Source organism: Ovis canadensis, chromosome 19 (assembly GCF_042477335.2).
Source record: "Ovis canadensis isolate MfBH-ARS-UI-01 breed Bighorn chromosome 19, ARS-UI_OviCan_v2, whole genome shotgun sequence".
NCBI classification, from domain to species: domain Eukaryota; kingdom Metazoa; phylum Chordata; class Mammalia; order Artiodactyla; family Bovidae; genus Ovis; species Ovis canadensis.
In genome coordinates, this window is record NC_091263.1 from 52,240,974 (window position 1) to 52,263,376 (window position 22,403).

Genomic DNA, 22,403 nt, shown 5'->3' on the forward strand with positions numbered 1-22,403 from the left:
TTTGAATAGAATCCAAAGTAAAACCAAAAAAAAAAAAAAATCAACTTTTTTTTCAGTAGATCACTTGAAAGAGCAAGAACTTTGGAGTCAGAGACACGTGGGTTCAAATCCTTGCTCTGCCACTAACTAGCTGGGTGACACCCTGGGCAGAGACCTAACTCTACCTACTTTAGCAGGCTCTTCATCTATCAAGCCTACCTTGCAGGGCTGCAGGGATTAAGTAACAGAGTTGTAAAGCCCACTGTGGACCAGGGACTGGTAATTCCATAGCAAGGAAGACAGAGAGGCTCCCTGTTAAGTTCAGGTGGTGACAGTTATAGACACCAAGTGGGAAAGGCCTGCTCATTATTCAAGCAGGCAGAAATCACTAAAGAAAAAAGCAAACCCACTGCAACTTCTCCAGTGTGGTAAAAACTTAAGTTTATAGATTCAGTTTACATGTCAGTCCAGGAAGATATTAAGTTCATCTCAGTGCAGAGTTCGAAACTTTTACGATTCATTAAAAATGAATACATTCATACATCAACCAAAAAAGACATTCATTCAAGCTAAAATTACTTTATAATTAAAAAGTTGGCCCATTTTCCTAAGAGAACTGAGTCACTTAGGAAGAACTGCAGGTGAAAAGAAAGAAAATGATGATCAAGTTTATGGATCCAAAGGTGGCAATTTTATGTAGATTATCTTTGCAATGATTCCCCAAACTTCCAAATTTTTCTCTAAGTGAAACTCACAATTTTGGGTGGGTTAGCTCAGGTGAGATTAAAAAGAGTGAATACTCTGTTACAGAAAGACCTTTTTCCCCTTCTTTTCTTGGCCAAGCCATACAGCTTGCAGGATCTTAAGTTTCCCAACTAGGGACTGAACCCACGCCCCATGCAGTGGAGGTGTGGAGTCTTAATGTTTGGACCATTAGGGACGTCCTAGAAAGGTCTTATGAGAACTACCAACCCACAGGTCAAGGAATATATGAGTTCATGGTGTCTCTTACAGTCCCATTCCACTAATACTCTATAACTACTCCCATTGAAAGCAAGGATTTTTAATAATCAAGCTTACATATGGCTATAAAATGTAAAACACAGATCCTTTGGCCAGACATAGTAAGTAATAACTGAATACACCAAAAGCTCAGTTTAGAAATGCTGGGTCATTCATTAAGCAGCCCTTTCAAAAAATTAAATTGCTTATTTGACATTCAGGTTGGAAATAACTGCTATGTGCTATTCATAGGTCCTAATTAACCCAAAGTAACCCATCATATTTCAGTTTTGGGGCCACCAAACACAGCTTACAAGGGGTCAAACTGGCATCATCTGTGTTTCATAAGGAGTACGACCCCTATGAAACATCAAAGATCAAGACTCGAGGCAGGACTCTAAGCCTGCATAATATATATTATATATATATTACAGCAACTGACTAGGCATACCCGATTTAGCAACATCCTAAGCAGTATCTGTGAAACCATGACTTTGGGTTTGACATAACTATTTTTTTCCCTAGTAACTATTTAAAAAAAAATTAGCACACTTTTAAAGTCACATCATGGACTATATGTGGACATATCACATTTAACAACATCTCCTCACTGCTCTTACCTTCAACTTCTCCCTGTAAACGTTCTTGTTCTTTTCTAAAAGCAGTCTCACATGTCTGACTAACAAATACAATCCAATTCTACTCCTGTCCTTACATAATATTTTTTAATCTTAAATCGTCTTTTTCTTTGATCCAATTTCTGGAGGGTCCCAAGGACTGGACTGGAATACTGCAGAGCAACCAGTGCATAGTCTGATGCTAAAAAGGAAGCAAATCGGTGGGACTGTGCCTGGAATGTTCAAATCTCAAACTGGGGGATCCAGGGCTGACCTCTGACATGCAGCACCTCAAAGGGCAGTGAGCCAAAAGCTAAGACTGGAGCCAGGAGGCCCCCTCAGAGCATGCTTAGGTGGGTCACCAACAGCACTGGGTAATAGCGAGGAAGGAAAAGTCTTTACCACAAAGCCCGCGGCATCATTTCCACCAGAGAGACTCAACTGAAAAGGATGATTTCAACACTGGCTGCCCTAACAAATTAGTCTCCAACTGCAACTTCTGCCAAATCCATTTTTCCTCCCCCTAATGCAGAGGTGTTTTAAAATTCAAACATAGGGGGAAAGTGCAGAAATGAGAGTCATTTATAACACTTGGGCCACTTGAAACAACTTTTAGCCAAGGTCTATAATCAAATTATCAAGCTCTTGAAGTCAGCGCTTTATGACGGAAATAAAAGGCCCACTAAAGTATTCCAGGTCCCTTGGCATTTCCACGTCTCTGGGCAGGGCAGCCCTGCAGCATCCCCATTCACACTGGCTGATGAAAGAGAACAGATCACAAAGGGCAGATTACAAGGGAGAACGACTCCCAACTCCCCAACTCCGGAGGGGGAATGGACAGGCGTGAATGGATTGTAAATAATGTTGCTAAGAAAGGACCACAAATATGGCAACTTAAGATAATCCTCTTGCTAGGAATTCTTCCCAGGGGGGCTGTTTTTTCTGAACTTTGCTTTCAAGTATGCGAGAAATATGAAGAACTTATTGAATATCTGGAGGTAGCCCTCCCCTGCCATCTTAACTTGTAGCTCTGTGCAAACATTAGGGGGAAAAATGGCCTTCCAAAATTCCAAATACTTTATTAAAGGAGATGGAATGATAAAGAAAAAGAGGGGAGACTGAATGGTATAACTACTGATCGTCTCAGCTGGGAGAATAGTATCAGTTCTTCATCATTGTTTTCTTAAGACATCTTGCTTAGGGAAAACTGAATGGTCTGAAAAACCAGTTCATTTCCTTCAGGGGGCCCTTCCTATGCTCCTGCTTAAGGTGCAGACTTTGAACTGAGAGTTATCATCATGATCTCAGACAAACACACACAGATGTTTCTCAGCATATGTAACTTTGGGGAAAAGGCTGTCACTGCTTTGAGCAGAATGCAGCCACCAAACAACGCCACCTCTGTGATGTTGCCGTCACCGTTTCAGACTACGGCAGGGATATCATGTAGTAAGCGACATGCTGGCTGACACTTCTACTTTGCTAACAGTCATAAGCACCTCTCTCTGCTGTCCTCAGGATGCACGGTGTCAAGCAAATGATCCTGACAGAGTACAGCAAGCACTCACCCCCCCGAAACAAACCCGATTTCGAGGTCTGAATGATGCACAGCATTCCCTGAACACACCCCTTGGTCTCCCTCCCATCCACGGAATTGACAGGTCTGCATGCTTCAGGTATCAATGTGTGACAAGGAACAAAAAACCAAGACAAGAAATCCACCAGTCTTCAGTTACTTTTGGTTTAATCCTGTATCTGTTGGGGGAAAAGCATCCTATACGTTCAGTGAACAATCATTGAACAATCAGTGAACAAGTTTAGCCTTCTAACGTGCTAACACCACGTGCGGATCAAATGGTAACACCCTCAGTCCTTATACAAACACCTCTGTAGTCACATCTGGTCTATAGTCGGGTCTGGGTTCCAGTTTTTCTCTAATGAGAGATTCAAGGCTATCATCAAAATGCATAAAGAATTAAGAAAAACGAGCTATGTCTCTACTCCTGCTGCTGCTGCTAAGTCACTTCAGTCGTGTCCAACTCTGTGCGACCCCATAGACGGCAGCCCAATAGGCTCCTCCATCCTTGGGATTCTCCAGGCAAGAATACTGGAGTGGGTTGCCATTTCCTTCTCCAATGCATACATGCATGCTAAGTCGCTTCAGACGTGTCTGACTCTATGCGACCCCATGGACAACAGCCCACCAGGCTCCTCCGTCCATAGAACTCTCCGGGCAAGAACACTGGAATGGGTTGCCATTTCCTGCTCCGATGTCTTTACTACTCCAATCCAATTTTTATACACATACAAAGGGTAGGGAAGAGTGAAAAAATTAAAGGAAACTGGCAGAGCTTCAAGTAGAGGAGTCCTTCTTGGTTTGGTTTTTTTATTTTTTTTTAACAAAACTTCCGTGCAGGAATCCCCTTAGGGAACACTGTCCTCTGAGGCCAGAAAGGAGCAGCAAGTCCAAGGTGCAACAGAATGACGGCACCATCTGCTGCAGAGTGCAGCACTAAGTTGGGAAGCCACATCTTTACTGCTGTTTCCCACTAGTTTTGTGGCCTTTACATTCCACTTTACTGGGGAGGAAGGCGAGGAAGGGGTGAGAAGACCATGAACCTGGGAATAACAACAACCTCAAAATCACAACACAGCCCTTAAAGCCTCCTCATTAAATGCGCTCTGTTAATAAGGAATGGGTGATTCACGACTGAACAATGCCAATGTTTTGATGACTTTGCAGCACGTGTTTTTTTTTTCACCCCCCTGAAGACAGAAAACAGCATCTGCCCCACCTACAGGCCAGGGCTGTCCTCTAATCAACACCAAAGCGATATTCAAAAACGAAACCAGAAAACAGCAACTGTAAAACTGCCTGATGAGAAGCAAAAGTTCTGTGTTTTGTTTTCTTTTAATGAACGGCAGTTTGAATAAAGGTTTACAATCCTGTTTGTATTTCAAGTCCTGAAAACAGGCAGCTAAAGTTCATCCTCAATTAAAACCATCCGGTCAAGCACATTATTGCAGGAGGCATGAAATGTGAATCCAGTGAAAACTAAAGATCTCAACTGTCACCTCGCTTCCTGCTTGCAGAGAAGGCATGAGAGAGTTAAGGTAACTTTGAGAACAGCCGCCCAACCCACCCGAGCAGAATCAGCTTGGCTGTACTGGCTACCTTAATAACGCAACTGAAGGAAAAAAAAAATAGTCTTTTCTGGCAGGCAGTCGGTAATTAAATTTTTATACACTCAATTTAAGTTACTGAATGACTTCCCAGGGTTACTGTTTGTATTTTGAAGTTGTTCTTCCTCTTGACACAATGTTCTGCTTGCAACTTTGCTGTGGAATTGAAGAATCCGACAAAACGGCTTTCAAACACATTCTACAGGAAACACTGTGAACTGCCTGTCATGAAACCTCACTCACCGCAAGTGAGATAAAAAACAAACAGTCAAAGCGTGTTACAACGTTCCTCCATTTTTAGAGAGCGACGTAACCACTGCTCTCCCTGTTTAGAGATATGGGAACCGTTGGGTGCAAACCTCAGCATTTTGTGGGAGTTAATAGCAAACTCAACTCCAGCCTGTGCCTGACCTTTGGCCAGATCACTCGAATGACATTTCAGCATGGCTCCTGTGGCTGGCCTGCCGGCGGGGCGGCAGCTAATCCCTCCTGTTGCGATCACCCCCCTGCTCAGCGGGACTGCAAGGCGCACTCACCACCGCTCAGCCCAAAGTGCTCCGGGCCTGCCGGCGGGGCGGGACAGCCACCAGAGGACTGGGGGCCTGTGCCAGCTCGCCCCACTCTGCTCTGCTCTGCGTGGGGCTCCGTCCTGCTCCCAAAGACCTAGCCCACCTTCCACATGCTCATCCAGGACCGGGCCCCCAGCCAAGCCCAGCCTCTGAAAACTGCCTCGGAAAACTTACCCGGTAGAGCTTTCAGCCCCCGTGCGGAGGAAGGGCTGCTCTGAGGAGGCTTCTTGTCACCTTCCATTCACATAATTTGGTTGTGCTTCATTGCACACTTGCTACTGCAGGCTTGCATCATGATTTGGGTCTGCCCACCAACTCCAAATATGCTCCATGTTTGGTCTTATGTAACATTTGCTACTACTGTAAAAAGCACTTGAATTACAAAGGTCCTGGCAGATCAACAGAAAACAAGGGGTGGAGTCTAATTTCATCTAATATGGTCATAGAAGGCGTCCTGGCTGGTGTAAATTAATCCTTCTCTTGGAAAGGCTGCTGGCCAAAACTGGAGGAAGATGGAATTTATGAATTTAACCGACTAGAATGTGAATTACTCACACCTGATTTTCCTGCATAACTTTAAACTGACAACTACTATCAGGTAAATTAGGAAATTTAAATGATTCATTATATATCTATAATTTAAGGCTAGACAGCCCTAAAAGTTTTTAATATTATACATTTTTACAAATATCAGCAGTCTTTTTCCACATGCTATTTCTCCAGTATCTATTCTTTAAACAAACAAAAGTTTATTATATCTAAGAATAGCTTTCCTTAAATCTAGTAAGAAAAATCTTCACCCATTTTCTGTGCCTATTTGTAAAATACATCTAATTTCAGAAAAATATACATGTCACTGTCCATAGTTGAATAGCTGGATAACTGATGAAAGCTGGGGACCTTTTAGGCTTTTAATGCAAAAACTTCTCTAAGTGGATCCTTGAAAACAAAGTCATCCTGGTTAAACGGGTTGCCTGTCTCCGCCGTATAACACTTTCTGCATCACTACTCCTCGTCCTGTTAATCGCCAAATCTTACTATCAAACAGGCATGGAAAAAAGCAGCCAACTGATAGGAGTTTTATGATAATAAAGGCTGCACACATAAACAGACTCAGATGCCTGATAGTTCAGAATGAACACTTTTAAATGTCAAAAGGAGGGGGGAAATTCCTCTACAAAATACCATCACCAAACACAGACTATTTGGCAAAAAGTCATGAATTACATGTGTGGAAAAGATTTGGCCTGGAAGGGGTGGGAAAGAGTTGTGAGGCATAGGAAATGGCTTCTGTTAGAACAGACACAAATTCTAAATTTACTGTAAAACAAAAGAGGAGTAGCCACATTGCTTTGTTTTTACAGCAAGCATTCATATCCTAACCATGGCAGCAATATTAGGATCTAGAGGGCTTCTGAAACTGTTCCCCAACCCCCCTAGATTTCTGATTCTAACAATGCAAAACTATGGGGGTTCTTAAAAGAGATCAGAAGGACACTAGGAAAGAGCCATCAGCAGGAAGTAGATGCACAGAATGAGCAAATCCTTCCAAAGTTAATATCCGAAAATAAGACAATTAAGTTAATTCACTGAAGGGTTTGTTAAGCTAGCAGGAAAATGAAACAAAAACACTCTACTGCTGTACTACCTGACTGCAACAATCTTAGCACCATTCACTGCACCCACTGCCCCCCTACCCCCTGCCAAGGGGAGCTGAGGAGTCTCCCTGATGTTGTCCATGGCAGAACTGAACTGAGGGAAGAGGACCTGCTCAGACTAAGTCTCAGCTCCACATCACAGCACTCCGAAGCCTGGACACCAGACTCCTTGCCGGTCTCCCAGCACAAACACTCACATTTGTAAAGTTCCCTTTTGTAGATGGTGCTGGTGCTAGTGGAGAAAACAACTCTTATGAGAACCAACCAAAGTAAGACAATTTGGGGAACAAAGTCTTTCTGCAACCCTGAAAAATTTCAGGGTGAACTTTAGCAAATGTTCTTAAATACTACACACTACTGGACGTGAGTCTGGGTGAACTCCGGGAGTTGGTGATGGACAGGGAGGCCTGGCGTGTGCGATTCATGGGGTCGCAAAGAGTCGGACACGACTGAGCGACTGGACTGACTGAACTGACAAATGTTCTTAAGAACTACAAAGTATTCTTAAATACACCTACATTTTTGTACATAAAGAAGAAACTATCCAAATTTGTTCCAAAGACCTACATCAAAAAGGGGATGAATGATAGTGCAAGCCAGAAAATAAAAACTGACACAATAAGAATATACACAAATACACAAAAACTGAGCATCTACGGCTCAGACTGAACTTTTAAACACACACCTCTCTTAATGCCCTAATTAAAAATGTTTAACCTAATGCCACCCTGTTCTGCTTGGAAAGCATTATTACTCTTCTTCAAACCCTTAACAAATAAAGTTTATATTGATATTACATTTCCTTATGATGGCTCATTCAGGGGACATGGTCACATTTCTTCTTTCTTGTGAAAAAAAAATAAATAAATACATAAACAGACTACAGACTAAAAAAAGACTACAGACTAAAATACTGTTTTAATAGAATAACATCCATGCCCTACAGACCAAAAATTATAGGTACTGGCTACGGTGTGGATGGTGTGCACTCATCAGCGTTACTCTGGTTGCACAAAGGGAGTCCTGAACTGACACAAATTCTTCTGTGAATTAGCCTGCTCGCAGCAAACAAGCAAACTAGCAGCAGCTGGGAGGGGCTACAAGGGCTTGGGTTTGGCCGGCTGCGGCCTCAGCACTTTTCGTTGTGTAGTCTTGGGCGAGGGGCCTCTGCCCTGGGGGTCTGTGTCCTCCCCTGGGGAGCACTACTAGGCCGTTGATGAGGAGTAAAGAAGGTGAGACATGTGATGCGGTACCTAGCACTTCTGAAATGCTCGATAAATGTTGGCTATTACGATCAGGAAGGAGAAACTGGATGGCGGACGTCACCTGAAATAAAGGAAGACTGAGATAATGACAGCGGTTTCTGTGATGAAAATTAGTGAGGTCCCCGACAAATCTTGGGATTTCCTAAATCCAACCCTGAGAAGCCAGCGGCGGTGTCATTTGGTGTTCTGCCGGGCAACAAATGAGCTGTCGGCAGTTGGGAAATCCTGTGTTCCTGTCACCGGCGGCAGCCAGTTCTCCAGTTTACAGCAGCACAACAAGCCTCCACTCACTCCACTTCAGCGTCTCAGCAGGCCGGGCGAGTTATAATTGGCCTTAATTGGCACTTACAGGAGCTTTAACATTCCTTACCTGCTGCCAAGGAGCACTTGAAAGGGGGAGAAAGTATTTTCAAACTTGGAAATACCAAGCAATTCATTCAGCTGTGGGCCGGGACGCCTGCTGTCCAGAATCAGATTAGCTTCACCAAGAAACTGCTGCTGTGTTATTATCCGGCGCTCATTAGGTGCTCCCGCCGGATTAGGAGAGGTGGGAGATGGGAGCTTAAATGGGATCATTCACCTTAGGGGCTCATGGCACACAGCCTTCCTCTGGTTGGCATCGTCTGCTCTGTTTGGTGGACGCGCCTTCAGGGCTCAGCCACATTTGGGGTGTGTGTGTCCCTTTTTAGCTGTTCAGATTGTTCAAAGGCAGCCAAATAAAGTATAACCTCATGGCCTGATTTACATAGGCTTTGTGTGAACCACAGTCTGACCTCAGCCCAGTCATTATTTGAGACACAAAGTGAACACTGTTAAAAGGTGACCAATCACACCAAATTCAAGGAGGATAATGAGATCAGAAGTAAAACTGACAATAGTTTTTCACTGGCCCCACAACTGATCTCAACAGAAATTGTCTTCTACAAGTCTACACATTTTGCAAAGAGGAATCTCAGCCTAACAGAACTAGATTTCTGCCCTAAGATAAATTCCATCAGAGCGAAGAGAAATCTCCCATAAATGCCAGGAAAATCGTCTGTAGTTGTCTAGATGAATACTTGAAAAACCATCACTCCTTTTGAAAAACCTTTTGCCTCATATCACACGGTGAAGATACACGCTACACTGGCAGTAAAAACGTTGGCCCTTGTTTGAGAAATGGACTTCAAAGTCAAATTACAGGTAACCACATTTGTGAATGAATGTGTAAAACACCCTCAGAGACTTCAGGAAAAAACTGGAAGCTTACAAAAATAAATAAAATACCTACTCCTGGTGGCAGTACTCGCCTATGTGGCTAGTAGAGATACTAAGTATTAACAGACTTCTGGGAAAACAATCTAGTAACAGCTATAAACAAGGCAAAAAAGTATCTTTTTTGATCCAGAATCCATTCCTGAGACTTTTACCCCATAGAAACAAAATGAATGCATGTAGCCTTTAGCAGGGTGGCTCCTGCTGGTTTCTTCCTGGAGGTAAAAGGCAGGAAACGAAGTGAATGTCCACACACCGAGGGCCTGGCTGAGGACGTTACCACACAGCCGCACCTTAAAACCTTAAGCAACCATTAAAAAGGGGGATTTTGTTATCCTGGGATCTGGATGCATTTCTATGTGGTTTTGCTGAATACAGGAGCAGCAGAAGTGTGCTTATTAACAGGATCCATCTTTTGATGGAAACTATGACCTGTAGCCCCTGCTAATGAAACATGGGGTTATATGTACCTGTAAAGAGTTATGAGCATGATAAAAATATAGAAGGATGCACACTAAGTTACATATGAAGAATGTACCAAGCTACATAGATGGATTACAGAGTGGAGAGGACCAGTACGATTGGAGAAGGCAGGGAAGCAGAAAGAGCCAATGAGATAAGAAGGCTGAACTTAAAATAGCATGTTTGAGATTATTACGCTTGGGTATCTACGTAAATATATATGACAGATGAATGCATCTCATATATTCAGGTGTAAATCAAAAAATCCATAAAGAAACCGACTCAAGTTTTTGTTATAAAAAATACACTGTGAAGAAAGCAGAAGAAAAATTTAAACAGCATGAAACTCTGGTATTAAATCAAAGGACTATGTGCTGACTATGGTACCCATTTCATTTGTTTGGCTATGCAGACGGATTCATTCCAGCAACATGACAAAGCATAGTAAGAACCACACAGTGTGTGCACGCTAAGCCACTTTAGTCATGTCTGACTCTTTGCGAACCCATGGACTGTAGTCTGCCAGGCTCCTCTGTGCATGGGATTTTCCAGGCAAGAATACTGGAGTGGGTTGCTGTGCCCTCCTCCAGGGGATCTTCCCGACCCAGCGATCAAACTCTCATCTCTTATGACTCCTGCACTGGCAGGCAGATTCACTACCACTAACACCACCTGGGGAAAAGGCCCATTAGCCACTCTTGTGAAACAATGCCTTAATTTTCTAAAGCTCACTACAAATCTTCTATAGCAGGAGTTTTAACAATGTTTTAAAACTATCAAGCCTAAGAAGCAATGAAATAAAGTTCATACTGGAGTTTATTTTTTACCCTAGGAGAGTACAAATCAAGAACTACATCATATGTGATAAGGGGCTGACTGCTTATTTTAAATTGAGATAATTACCTTCCTTGATCTCTTTCCATTAACTTTCAAAGAGACAAGAGGAAAAGCTATATGATTTCTTTGAAGTTCAATTTGAGAACTGTTGACTTAAAAGCAAAACACAGAAGTAAATCTAAATACTGGAATTTCTATACACACAATAAGCAATGAGGAAGGCAACAGGTGAATTCAACCTTTGCCTAGTGTCCCAAACTAGTTGTAAGGGCCTGAACACTGCATGGGAGGCATTACCCCAGTCAGGTAGTAGGTGCTACAGCATACAGAAGTGATAGAAAACAAAAAACTCCCTCTTCTGGTCAGACATAAGACCACAGCTAAACAGGGCCAATACAGCAGGTGTGTGCATATCTCAACTAGTCAACACTAGTCACAGAATGGCCTTGTGAAACAATGACTGTCGGGAGAAATATCTTTTAGCAAACAGAACTAAAATATGGATTTATATCCTGAAATGTCCCCTTCAAAATCTGAGGCACAGCCATCCTAATGACTTCTAGATGTAGCAGACAAGTCAAGAGTGGCACTGCTGAATATTAATAATTTATTGATTGATTTATGGTGCTGCACACTCACATTTTCATTGCCTCATTCTGGTGACACAAATCAGAACTGCTGACGTTCGTTAAATCAGAGTAGCACTAACCTGGAGGGCAGCTCTGATCAGCCTCCAGGTGGAAAATCAATCCACTGAGATACTGACACATTCTCAAAGAAGAATGCATGTGGTAATGTAGCACTAACAATCTAAATGTCTACCAATAGGGGACAGGTTAAGTTAAATACATCCAGGAAGTGAAAAAATAGGCAATCTTTAAAAAAAAAAAAAGGAAGTCAATGTGCATTAACATGGAAAAATAAGCTAGATCACTAAGTTTAAAAAAGTGAACTTGTAACAAATCTAATTTTTCATGCATGTGAGGGAACAAGAAACATACGGCCAAATATTGCTTTGTCCAGGGTCTAAAAACGTTCTAAGTGTTTATGTCAACCTGTGCCCCTAGAAAGTAAGATGGAAGAGATTTATTTACTTATTCTGGCTGCATATTTGTCCTCTGTTGTTGGTTCGTGTTTTTCTTATATGATGGGCATTACCATGGTACTAATGGAAAAAAACAAAACAAAACCCTCAAATACATGTGTTTTTCCTTTTTAATTAGAAAGTTTCTACTACCCAAATGAGAGGATCCTTTTGTTTCCAGGTTTACATGACTAAATTACTGTTCCACTTTAAAAAGGCAACAAAAACCCAAAAAGAATAAATGACTCCAAAGTTTTGCATCACTCCAATAACTATTTTCTATCTCTACAATCTTTAGAAAATGTCTAAAGATTTAATGCATATAATACATCATGACTTTTTGTTCAGGTCATTATACTTCATTGAAAAAAAAAAAAAAGCCCATATACAAATTGAAATAACAACCCCATGATCCACAAAGTTCTGACTCAAGAACCTCCAGTGACTGCACAGTCTGCACTGGCCAATCCAGATTCTTTTCATTTGGCCCCAGCACCCCCTTCTCCAACTGTAACCTGGCCCCCTCTCCTCCCCGCACATTTTTTTCCACCTCCTCTCTGGCTTTCTTGCAGAATCTCTGCACCTGCCAGTTTCTCTGTTTGGAACACTGCTCCTCCAGATCTCCGCACAGCTGGCTCTTTTTCATCACACACCTTGCACATCAGCTCCTCCGAATGGCTTTCTTTGACTAAGCCTTACCTAAAGTGTCTTGCCCCATTTTTTCTCTGACATTAACCCAAGCCTTTATCACTATCTGAAATCATCTTATTTTACTTGATTTCATCATACTCACTCCATCCTCCTTAAACAGACTATAAGCTGCATGAAATCAAAGATACTGCTTTCCTAGTTCATTGGAGAGAAATGCCTAGACAGGACGTACTCAATAAATATTTGCTAAATGAGTGAACAGCATCCTTGCCAATTTATGGCTTTTTTAAAAAAGTCCCAAAGGCACAGATATTAATAAAGGCAAAGATTTCAGTATAAAGAAAAATCAATGCATTTTATAACTAGAAGTTAAAATGTAGCTCCTACAAATGGCATAAACAATACCATTCAAAATATACAAGCTGATTACACAACCAAGAAAAAAAAAAAAGATAAACATATTAGTTAGGGACAAAGTGATCCTTTATCTGATGTTACTGAAGTTACTTGAAATTTTTAACTTGCACTGTTTGGCTGGTGGTAGAGAAAAACTGAAATCACTGCATTAATTTTACATCATGCTCTTCAGTGACAAGAAGCTTAAATCAAACAGTCAACTTGGAATTTCCTTCGAGAATTAAAGTAACATCTACCCCGACATTGCTCACGTTTTGATGTGCCTGCTCTGGTTTGCTCCCTTCCCTGGTTCAGACCTTGACTGCTGGAGAAAGGCCCAGCATATGTCTTTGAAGTAAAAGAGTGAAGTATTTTTGGCTCTGCAACAAATTTCAGTCTTTATACTGACTGCAAAAATATGCCAACCAATTCGTCAGAGAAGCTACAAAATGTCACAGGCTGGAACAAAAGAGGAGGAGCTTGGCTTTGGATATTTACTATGATTTAGGGTTAAATAAAGTGGAACAAGCCAAAGAGAAATCCAATGACTATGCTAAATCAAGTATCTACCTATGACCATTACGTCTTCAAATTATTAAATGTTCTCTCTGAGGTAACGGGTTTACACTGCTGACCTAGTCAGTCTAGGCAAACTTTCAATTCCACCTGAGCTACAACATCTGTCATTAATGACAGTTTTGTGACATGTGGAATTCATTACATCTTCTCTAGATTTTCCTTTAACTCTATACATCCTTATTATATGCAAAAGAAACAGATGGTCAGTTCAGTTCAGTTCAGCTGCTCAGTCGTGTCTGACTCTTTGCGGCGCCATGGATGCAGCACACCAGGCCTCCCCGTCCATCACCAACTCCCAGAGTCCACCCAAATCCATGTCCACTGAGTCGAAGATGCCAGCCAACCATCTCACCCTCTGTCGTCCCCTTCTCCTCTTGCCTTCAATCTTTCCCAGCATCACAGTCTTTTCAAATGAGTCAGTTCTTCGCATCAGGTGGACAAAGTATTGGGAGTTTCAGCTTCAACGTCAGTCTTTCCAATGAATATTCAGGACTGATTTCTTTTAGGATGGACTGGTTCAATCTCCTTGCAGTCCAAGGGACTCTCCAACACCACAGTTCAAAAGCATCAATTCTTCGACACTCAACTTTCTTTATAGAAACAGATGTTAAGTAGACAGAAAATTCAGCCTGAGACATTTTATCTGTGTGAATGACATTGAATTTAGGAGTTTGATCTGTAAACTGGGAATAAAAACATCCATTCAGTGGGTCACTAAGAAGAGGAAATAAGATAATACTAAAACACTTTGCGAATCAAGTCCTACTACAAATTATCATGAGTCTGTGGACTTTCAAATTACTATCAATCCTAAAAAGACTAAGTTATCACTGAAAGTTTCAGAGTAGAATAAGACCCAAACAACTGAAGAGAAAAAAAGAAACATTTTTTTCTTTATCTAAAAACAAAGTTACTTAATAGCCAAATGAAACAACTTATTCAAAATTCCTGAATCTGTTACTTTCTACACCTAACTCCATCAGATCACAAGAGGGAGAAAGTGTTCTTTATTGAACAGCAAAACCTTTGCTCTGTGAGCAATCATTGGTCACAACTATGTTAAATTGTTGTCAACAATGGGATTGGCATTTTTGCCAGAGACAGCGCATGGAATGTCATATAGTAAGATTTGTTTTGCTCACACAGTCATGTTCTCTGAATCCAATTAATTAGCTCAAAAAACTGAGTAATTCCTATTTATTCATCTTCTGATGAAAATGACTTTTTAGAAAAATATAATTTGTGCTAGCACCTAAAAAAATCCACCACCTTAGTGCATTTATTAAGTCCCAGCTATCCATGTGGCTGTTAACTTTACAGAGCTTGTAATATCTACAAGCGGAGAAAGCTCTAAGATTGCAGAGGAGTGTCGGCGAAAGACACTTTCATGAAAAAGCCAGATTTATGACATCCCCATCTGTGAAGAGAGTCTGAGGGGCACATGTTTTACCCCAAGCCCAGACTCGCATGTCACTTACAGCAATGGGGAGGTGCACAACCCGTATTATCAATGGATAAATGGCAAAGGGTACTTATCTGGGATCCTTATGCAGATCAACATGAGATTTGAGAATTCTGCTCCCTAGGTAAGGCATTTCCTAGACTAGGACTGGCCTCGGGAGACCGCTCCCTGAACAGCAGAGGAAACCAAATCCCACTGCTTGAACTGATGTTTCCCCAAACATGGAGTAGGTATCACTCTCCAGCATTAACAACATTAAATCTCCAGTGAAAACTTACTCCCTTCCTAAATCTCCTTTACTTTTTGTGATAACATCATGCCACTCTGTGGATGACACTTGCCTAAAACGTGCTAGTCTCCCTCTAACTAAGGCAGCAGGCCTCGGGGCTCAGTGCTGGTGCTGGCAAGAGTAGCAACAAAGAACTGAATCTTTTCACTAGATTTATTTTCACACTTACCACCTATGGCAAAGGGCATCAGTTTTCCCACTGATGACTCTAGTGAGGTTTTCTTTGTGAAAGATTTAAATAGAAGTGGTTTGATTTTAAGAAAAAAAAATTAAATGGAAGTAAATAAATCATAAGGAGGGAACAACTGGGGAAAAGGTGGCCGAAGTCCATGTGCTCGGACTTGGGGCTGAACCACAAGGTGAAAACGTGGGTCAGCCTAACTCATATGAGGCAAAATACTTTGGCAGCTGACATTCGAGCAGGGCTTCTATTAATTATAGAGATGCTAAACAGACGACCTGTCCGAGCTGAATTAACATCACTCATGTATTTCACCTAGGTAGGATCAGCCCATGTCTGCCTAAGACAGCAAATTCAAAAAGAAGCAGCAGGGTGCAAAGCAGTGCAGCACACAGCCTCTCAGAATCACCTGCAAAGCTCTTTCTGCACAGAACCCCAGAGGCCCCCCACAGGTCATCAGCTGACCCTACCTGTTCAGATCCATAGTAAAAGTATATAAATGGGAATACACAGTTTATGCTATTCAGTAGCCAATTTAGGGCCAACACACTAATCAAAGTATCTATTTAGATCCCCAACCTGGCTAACACAATCTCAAAAGAAAGGTGTTTCTGGCCACAGGAATGTCACCATCTTAGTCCTCTTTCATACTTAAGGTTTCAGAGGCAATCACTGCAAGATTTCCAGGACATGATACAAAAAGTTAAAATCAGTTTAAAAAAAGCAGGGGCCTCCTCTTATGCCATCCTTGCTAGACTCAACAAATCTCTGAGCGCCGATCTGCGTCAGTCCCTATGCCAAGCACAGGAATACAAAGTAGCAGCCCCATGGAGGGAGGGGATCGGCTATGAACACAACGCATCCTGGCCAGGATCCCTTGGGTCACAATCAGCCGTGTGGAATGCAGGATCCTAGGTGCCCCCTCTGGCTCCTCCCAGACCGCCAGTCTGCAGTGGGTAGGAGGAAGGGGCCACTTAGGCAGCTCCCCTTTGATTTGGAAGCACAGGAGGTTTTGGATCCACTGATTCAACTGTATGTTGAAAATCTGAAACTGGCAGTAAGAAACATGTCACTCCTAAAAATACTGAATAACTAAAGAGAAGTACAAGGCAGCTGGGACTATTTCAAAACATTAAAACAACAACTAGAAAGCATGGTATTACTATACAGTTTCCAAGAGAGACATCTATATGACAAGAGTGATCAGACTACAAAATGGAAATGCCACAATGACACTACAATCCCTCACCATCATTGACCCAGTAGAAATCCTGGTGAATGGCAGCTCGGCTAGCAAAAAAGTACAGACACAACACTGCGGGTGTGGCTCCAGACCAGTGCAATATACTGAACACTCAGTAGAGCAAGTCACACGAATCCTTTGGTTTCCCAATATTTAAAGTTATGTTTATGCTATACTGTAGCTTATTAAGTGTGCAAAAGCATCATGACTTAAAAGAACTGGAGTAGGTTGCCATTTCCTTCTCCAGGGGATCTTCCAGACCCAGGAATTGAACCCGGGTCTTCTGCATTGCACAGACTCTTTACCATCTGAGCCACCAGTTCAGTTTAGTTCCTCTGTCGTGTCCGACTCTTTGCGACCCCATGAATTGCAGCACGCCAGGCCTCCCCATCCATTACCAACTCCCGGAGTTCACTCAAACTCACGTCCATCAAGTCGGTGATGCCATCCAGCCATCTCATCCTCTGTCGTCCCCTTCTCCTCCTGCCCCCAATCCCTCCCAGCATCAGTCTTTTCCAATGAGTCAACTCTTTGCATGAGGTGGCCAAAGTACTGGAGTTTCAGCTTTAGCATCAGTCCTTCCAAAGAATACCCAGGACTGATCTCCTTTAGAATGGACTGGTTGGATCTCCTTGCAGTCCAAAGGGCTCTCAAGAGTCTTCTACAACACCACAGTTCAAAAGCATCAATTCTTCGGCGCTCAGCTTTCTTCATAGTCCAACTCTCACATCCATACATGACCACAGGAAAAACCATAGCCTTGACTAGATGGACCTTTGTTGGTAAAGTAGTCTCTGCTTTTCAACATGCTATCTAGGTTGGTCATAACTTTCCTTCCAAGGAGTAAGCGTCTTTTAATTTCATGGCTGCAGTCACCATCTGAAATGATTTTGGAGCCCCCTAAAATAAAGTCTGACACTGTTTCCACTGTTTCCCCATCTATTTCCCATGAAGTGCTGGGACCAGATGCCATGATCTTCGTTTTCTGAATGTTGAGCTTTAAGCCAACTTTCTCACACTCCTCTTTCACTTTCATCAAGAGGCTTTTGAGTTCCTCTTCACTTTCTGCCATAAGGGTGGTGTCATCTGCATATCTGAGGTTACTGATATTTCTCCCGGCAGCCTTGATTCCAGCTTACCTTTCTTCCAGCCCAGCGTTTCTCATGATGTACTCTGTCTATAAGTTAAATAAGCAGGGTGACAATATACAGCCTTGACGTACTCCTTTTCCTATCTGGAACCAGTCTGTTGTTCCATGTCCAGTTCTAACTGTTGCTTCCTGACCTGCATACAGATTTCTCAAGAGGCAGGTCAGGTGGTCTGGTATGCCATCTCTTTCAGAATTTTCCACAGTTTATTGTGATCCACACAGTCAAAGGCTTTGGCATAGTCAATCAAGCAGAAATAGATGTTTTTCTGGAACTCTCTTGCTTTTTCCATGATCCACCGGATGTTGGCAATTTGATCTCTGGTTCCTCTGCCTTTTCTAAAACCAGCTTGAACATCAGGAAGTTCACGGTTCACGTATTACTGAAGCCTGGTTTGGAGAATTTTGAGCATTACTTTACTAGCATGTGAGATGAGTGCAACTGTGCGATAGTTTGAGCATTCTTTGGCATTGCCTTTCTTTGGGATTGGAATGAAAACTGACCTTTTCCAGTCCTGTGGCCATTGCTGAGTTTTCCCACCAGGGAAGCCCCTAAAAAACGTACATGTGCTTAGCTGCTCAGTCTGACTCTTTGTGACCCCATGGACTGTAGCCCACCAGGCTCCTCTGTCCATGGGGATTCTCCAGGCAAGAATACTGGAGCTAGTTGCCATGCCCTCCCCTCCAGGGGATCTTCCCAACCCAGGGATTGAACCCAGGTTTCCTGCATTGCAGACAGATTCTTTACCAGCTGAGTTACCAGGGAAGAACACACATACCTTAATTTAAAAAAATAAAACTGTTTCTAAAGAGCTTCCCTCATAGCTCAGCTGGTGAAGAATCTGCCTGCAATGCAGGAGACCCTGGTTTGTTTCCTGGGTCGGGAAGATGAGTGGATTCTTTACCATCTGAGCCACCAGGGAAGCCCAAGAATACTGCAGTGGATAGCCTATCCATTCTCCAGGGGATCTTCCCAACCCAGGAATCAGAGGTCTCCTGCATTGCAGACAGATTCTTTACCAGCTGAGCTACCAGGGAAGAACATACATACCTTAATTTAAAAACATAAAACTTTGTTTCTAAAGAGCTTCCCTCATAGCTCAGTTGGTAAAGAATCCGCCTGCAATGCAGGAGACCCTGGTTTGTTTCCTGGGTCGGGAAGATTCACTGGAGAAGGAATAGGCTACCCACTCCAGTATTCTTGTGTTTCCCGGTGGCTCAGCAGGTAAAGCATCCGCCTGCAACATGGGAGACCTGGGTTTGATCTCTGGGTTGGGAAGGTCCCCTGGAGAAGGGAAAAGCTCCCCACTCCAGTTTTTGGGCCTGGAGCATTCCATGGACTGTATAGTCCATAGGTCGCAAAGAGTCGGACATGACTGAGCGACTTTTGTTTTGTTTCTAAAAACTGCTAACCATCATCTGAGACTTCAGCAAGTTGAAGCAGCAACAAAAATCACTGATCAAAAATCACAATAACACAGTAACAATGAAAAAGTCTGAAATGTTTCAAGAATTCACAAAATGTGACAGAGACATGAAGCCACTAGATGCTGTTGGAAAAATGGAGTCAAGGAGTTTGCTTGAAACAGAGTTGCCCCCAACTTTCAGTCTGTAAAAGACACACTCTCTGTGAAGAACAATAAATCAAAATGCAAGAAGTGAGGTATGTCTGCAGGTCTCTCACTATTTTGGGTAACAACCTGCTCACAAATTCAGAATAACATTATCAACATGAACTGAGTGATAAGCCTTGCTGCTACTGTAGCTTCCCCCCCGTCACTGCCAGGCAGCAGTGGTTTTAAAGGAACTGTCTGCTAAATTTTATAGCAACTGCTCATTTGTTCATAAAAGTCAGAGATGAGTATCAGTAAGACATGAATTCACAGAAGACTGCCCACACATCTTCACCTAGTTCATCAGAAGATAAGACCGTAGAATCTCTCTTTTGGCAGGTGCAAATTCTTCCCAATACAGTAATAAACAGCTTGCAATGGCTACTTAGAAATTTCTTGAATTTCAAAAACAGGTTTTGCTTTTAACTCTGGAAAATAAACATGTAGCAATAGGCCTTCTGGAATTACAACAAAGGAGAATGGGTTGCAAATACTTCTTTCTGCTAAAACCCCTTACCGCAAAGACAGAAGACACACTGGCAACATTGGGAATGGTTCTTGGTCCTGGCCCCCCGACCATCTCTCTTTTTCTAGATGAGTGAGCTATCACTCCCGAACTAGGCCAGGGACATCACATGGTGCCTTCCTCCACTTGGTGAAGTTGCCCCCAAGCCCATACACCTAGCCATCTCCAAACCTCCTGTTTATTCCATCAGCCTTCCCTTGGCTGCGGCCCCCAAAGAGGAACCGCCTTCTACATCTCCCAGCTGAATCCCTCTGTCCGCACCTGGCCCTCTTCTTTCCACCAGAGACCCTCTTGCCACTAGAGACCTGGCCCTCTTCTTTCCACCAGAGATCCCCTTGCCAGTAGAGACCTGGCCCTCTTCTTTCCACCAGAGACCCCCTTGCCACTAGAGGGACCAGAGCCCCCACCCCGTGGCATGTGTCAGCTGCACTTCCTGCCTGCCTTCAGAAGGCACTGGAATATGGACTGAGTCTTGCATTCTCACCACCCCTTCTTCTACTTTGGAAGTCAGCACAATTCCTTTGTCACTGAACACGTATCTTATTAGAAGATGGTATGTATGCTACAGACTGATAGAGAAAAAGAGAAGAAATATGATTTCAAGACACACTCCCCTCCCCTACCTCACCCCCAATATACAGACATTCATTCTATGAGAGACAGAGGAAGATAAAATCATCTCCAAGAAACGTGCTGTAACTGAGTGAAGTGCTTCTGGAAGAGGGGACCAAGAGGGCCTCCTCCTGACTAGGGAAGGCCTGGAAGAAGGAACACCTTTAAGTAGGCTGATGCAAACAGTAGTTGTTTTCACACTGCATCACTAAGCCAAATCACTCAGGTGTTAAAAACCCTGCAACAGGTTCCCCCTGACATATCAAGCCCGGGGTGTCTGATGGCACTGAATCTCTCTGAACAGCCCCAGCCTTGCCCTGGCACACAGCTCTTCCCCACGGGGTACATCAGCTCCAGCCAATGGAGACTCTGTGGAGTACATTCCAGACAGCCTGGAATTTCCTGCCTCCGCGTTCGCTCCCATCAGCCCTGTGGCCAACCTGGCACCACCAAATATGGCTGTGCAGTGCACAAACTGTGCTACTGTGACAGCCCTGTCCATCGCCATCAAAACACACCCCATTTTAGAGGATCGTAGGTGATTTAAAAAATATATACTTTCTGCATTTTCCACAATGGACATGTATTCCACACCTAAAAACTGACGGGGACAAGTTGCACATGGGAAAAACAAACCATCCTACTCTTCGGAATAACCTGATGTGAAGAAGGCTATTTCCTTTAAGAAGCCTACCCCAAGTTATAGTGCAAGAAGCAATCTGCACTCCTTCTTATTCTTAAGGCTTTGGACTGCTGTGTGAGTTTCGACACACATCTTTCTGTACCCACAGCGGCACCTCTTCTCTCTCGCAGACCTGTCAAGTGTCAGGTATGCACAAGGGGCTACACCACATTGCTGCACTTCATCCTCTCTGGGAACCAATGAGGTTGCTATCACTGTCCCCGCATTATAAAGAAGAAGCTGAGGTTGAAAAACTTGCTCAAGGCGAACAACTCACCTATGGTTCTTGCAAGTTTAGATGTAAATCTAGTCTGGTCTGGCTTCAAAACCCATAACTTCAAAGCACTCGACAACTGGCTAACTGTCTCGGACTCTTAAGCAGGGAGTGTGTGAAGTCGCTCAGTCGTGTCTGACTCTTTGCAACCCCATGGACTGTAGCCTACCAGGCTCCTCCCTCCATGGGATTCTCCAGGCCAGAGTACTGGAGTGGGTTGCCATTTCCTTCTCCAGGAGATCTTCCCGACCCAGGGATCAAACCCAGGTCTCCCGCATTCCAGGCAGATGCTTTAACCTCTGAGCCACCAGGGAAGCCCGGTTTGGTGCTCACTCTGGTGCCTACTCTGGGGCCTCATCAAGAAGAGAAACTCAAAGGACCTTTTTATGATTACAGAAAAGATTCCTTGGGGAAAAATGGTGGGATTTGTGATCGTGAAGGTGTGACTTCGACCAACAGCAGCCCAGCCCGAGAGAAAGCCCTGCAGGTTCCAAGCTGGCCTGTGCCTCGGGACCTGCTGCTCCCGTAGCCCTCCTCTGGGGTCCTCTTCACCTCTGAGCTGCTCTCCTGCCTCCACCCTCCTCCCACAGTCTGCCCTAGCAAGAGACACGGTCCTGGGCTCCTCCCTTACAGAAGCCTTGCAGTGCCCCCAGGCAGCTTCCTCCTACAAGCCTGTACATGAACAAGGGCCCCACCCAGAAGGCTGACTCCCGTGTCTCTACCTCCCTCACTAACTACGAGCCTCCTGCAGGTCTGCACACTGGCGCTCCCCTCTGTCACACACTTTTATTCCAGATCCCTGCATGGGTGACCCCCTCTCATCAGTTAGGGCTCGGGT

General features: G+C 43.4%; 1 protein-coding gene across 4 annotated transcripts in view; it reads right to left on the reverse strand.

Moving 5' to 3' along the window:
* Positions 1–22,403, reverse strand: part of ATXN7 (ataxin 7) — a 136,507-nt gene that overhangs the window by 25,731 nt on the left and 88,373 nt on the right. Inside the window, exon 1 of one of the 4 annotated variants that reach the window (XM_069561772.1) lies at positions 5,525–5,732. The exons of the other annotated variants lie outside the window; for them this stretch is intronic. Coding sequence (XP_069417873.1) covers positions 5,525–5,591 — 67 coding nt within the window. The 5' untranslated portion in view covers positions 5,592–5,732. Of the gene's footprint in view, positions 1–5,524; positions 5,733–22,403 lie in introns of those variants that run through there. 4 annotated transcript variants of the gene reach the window in all.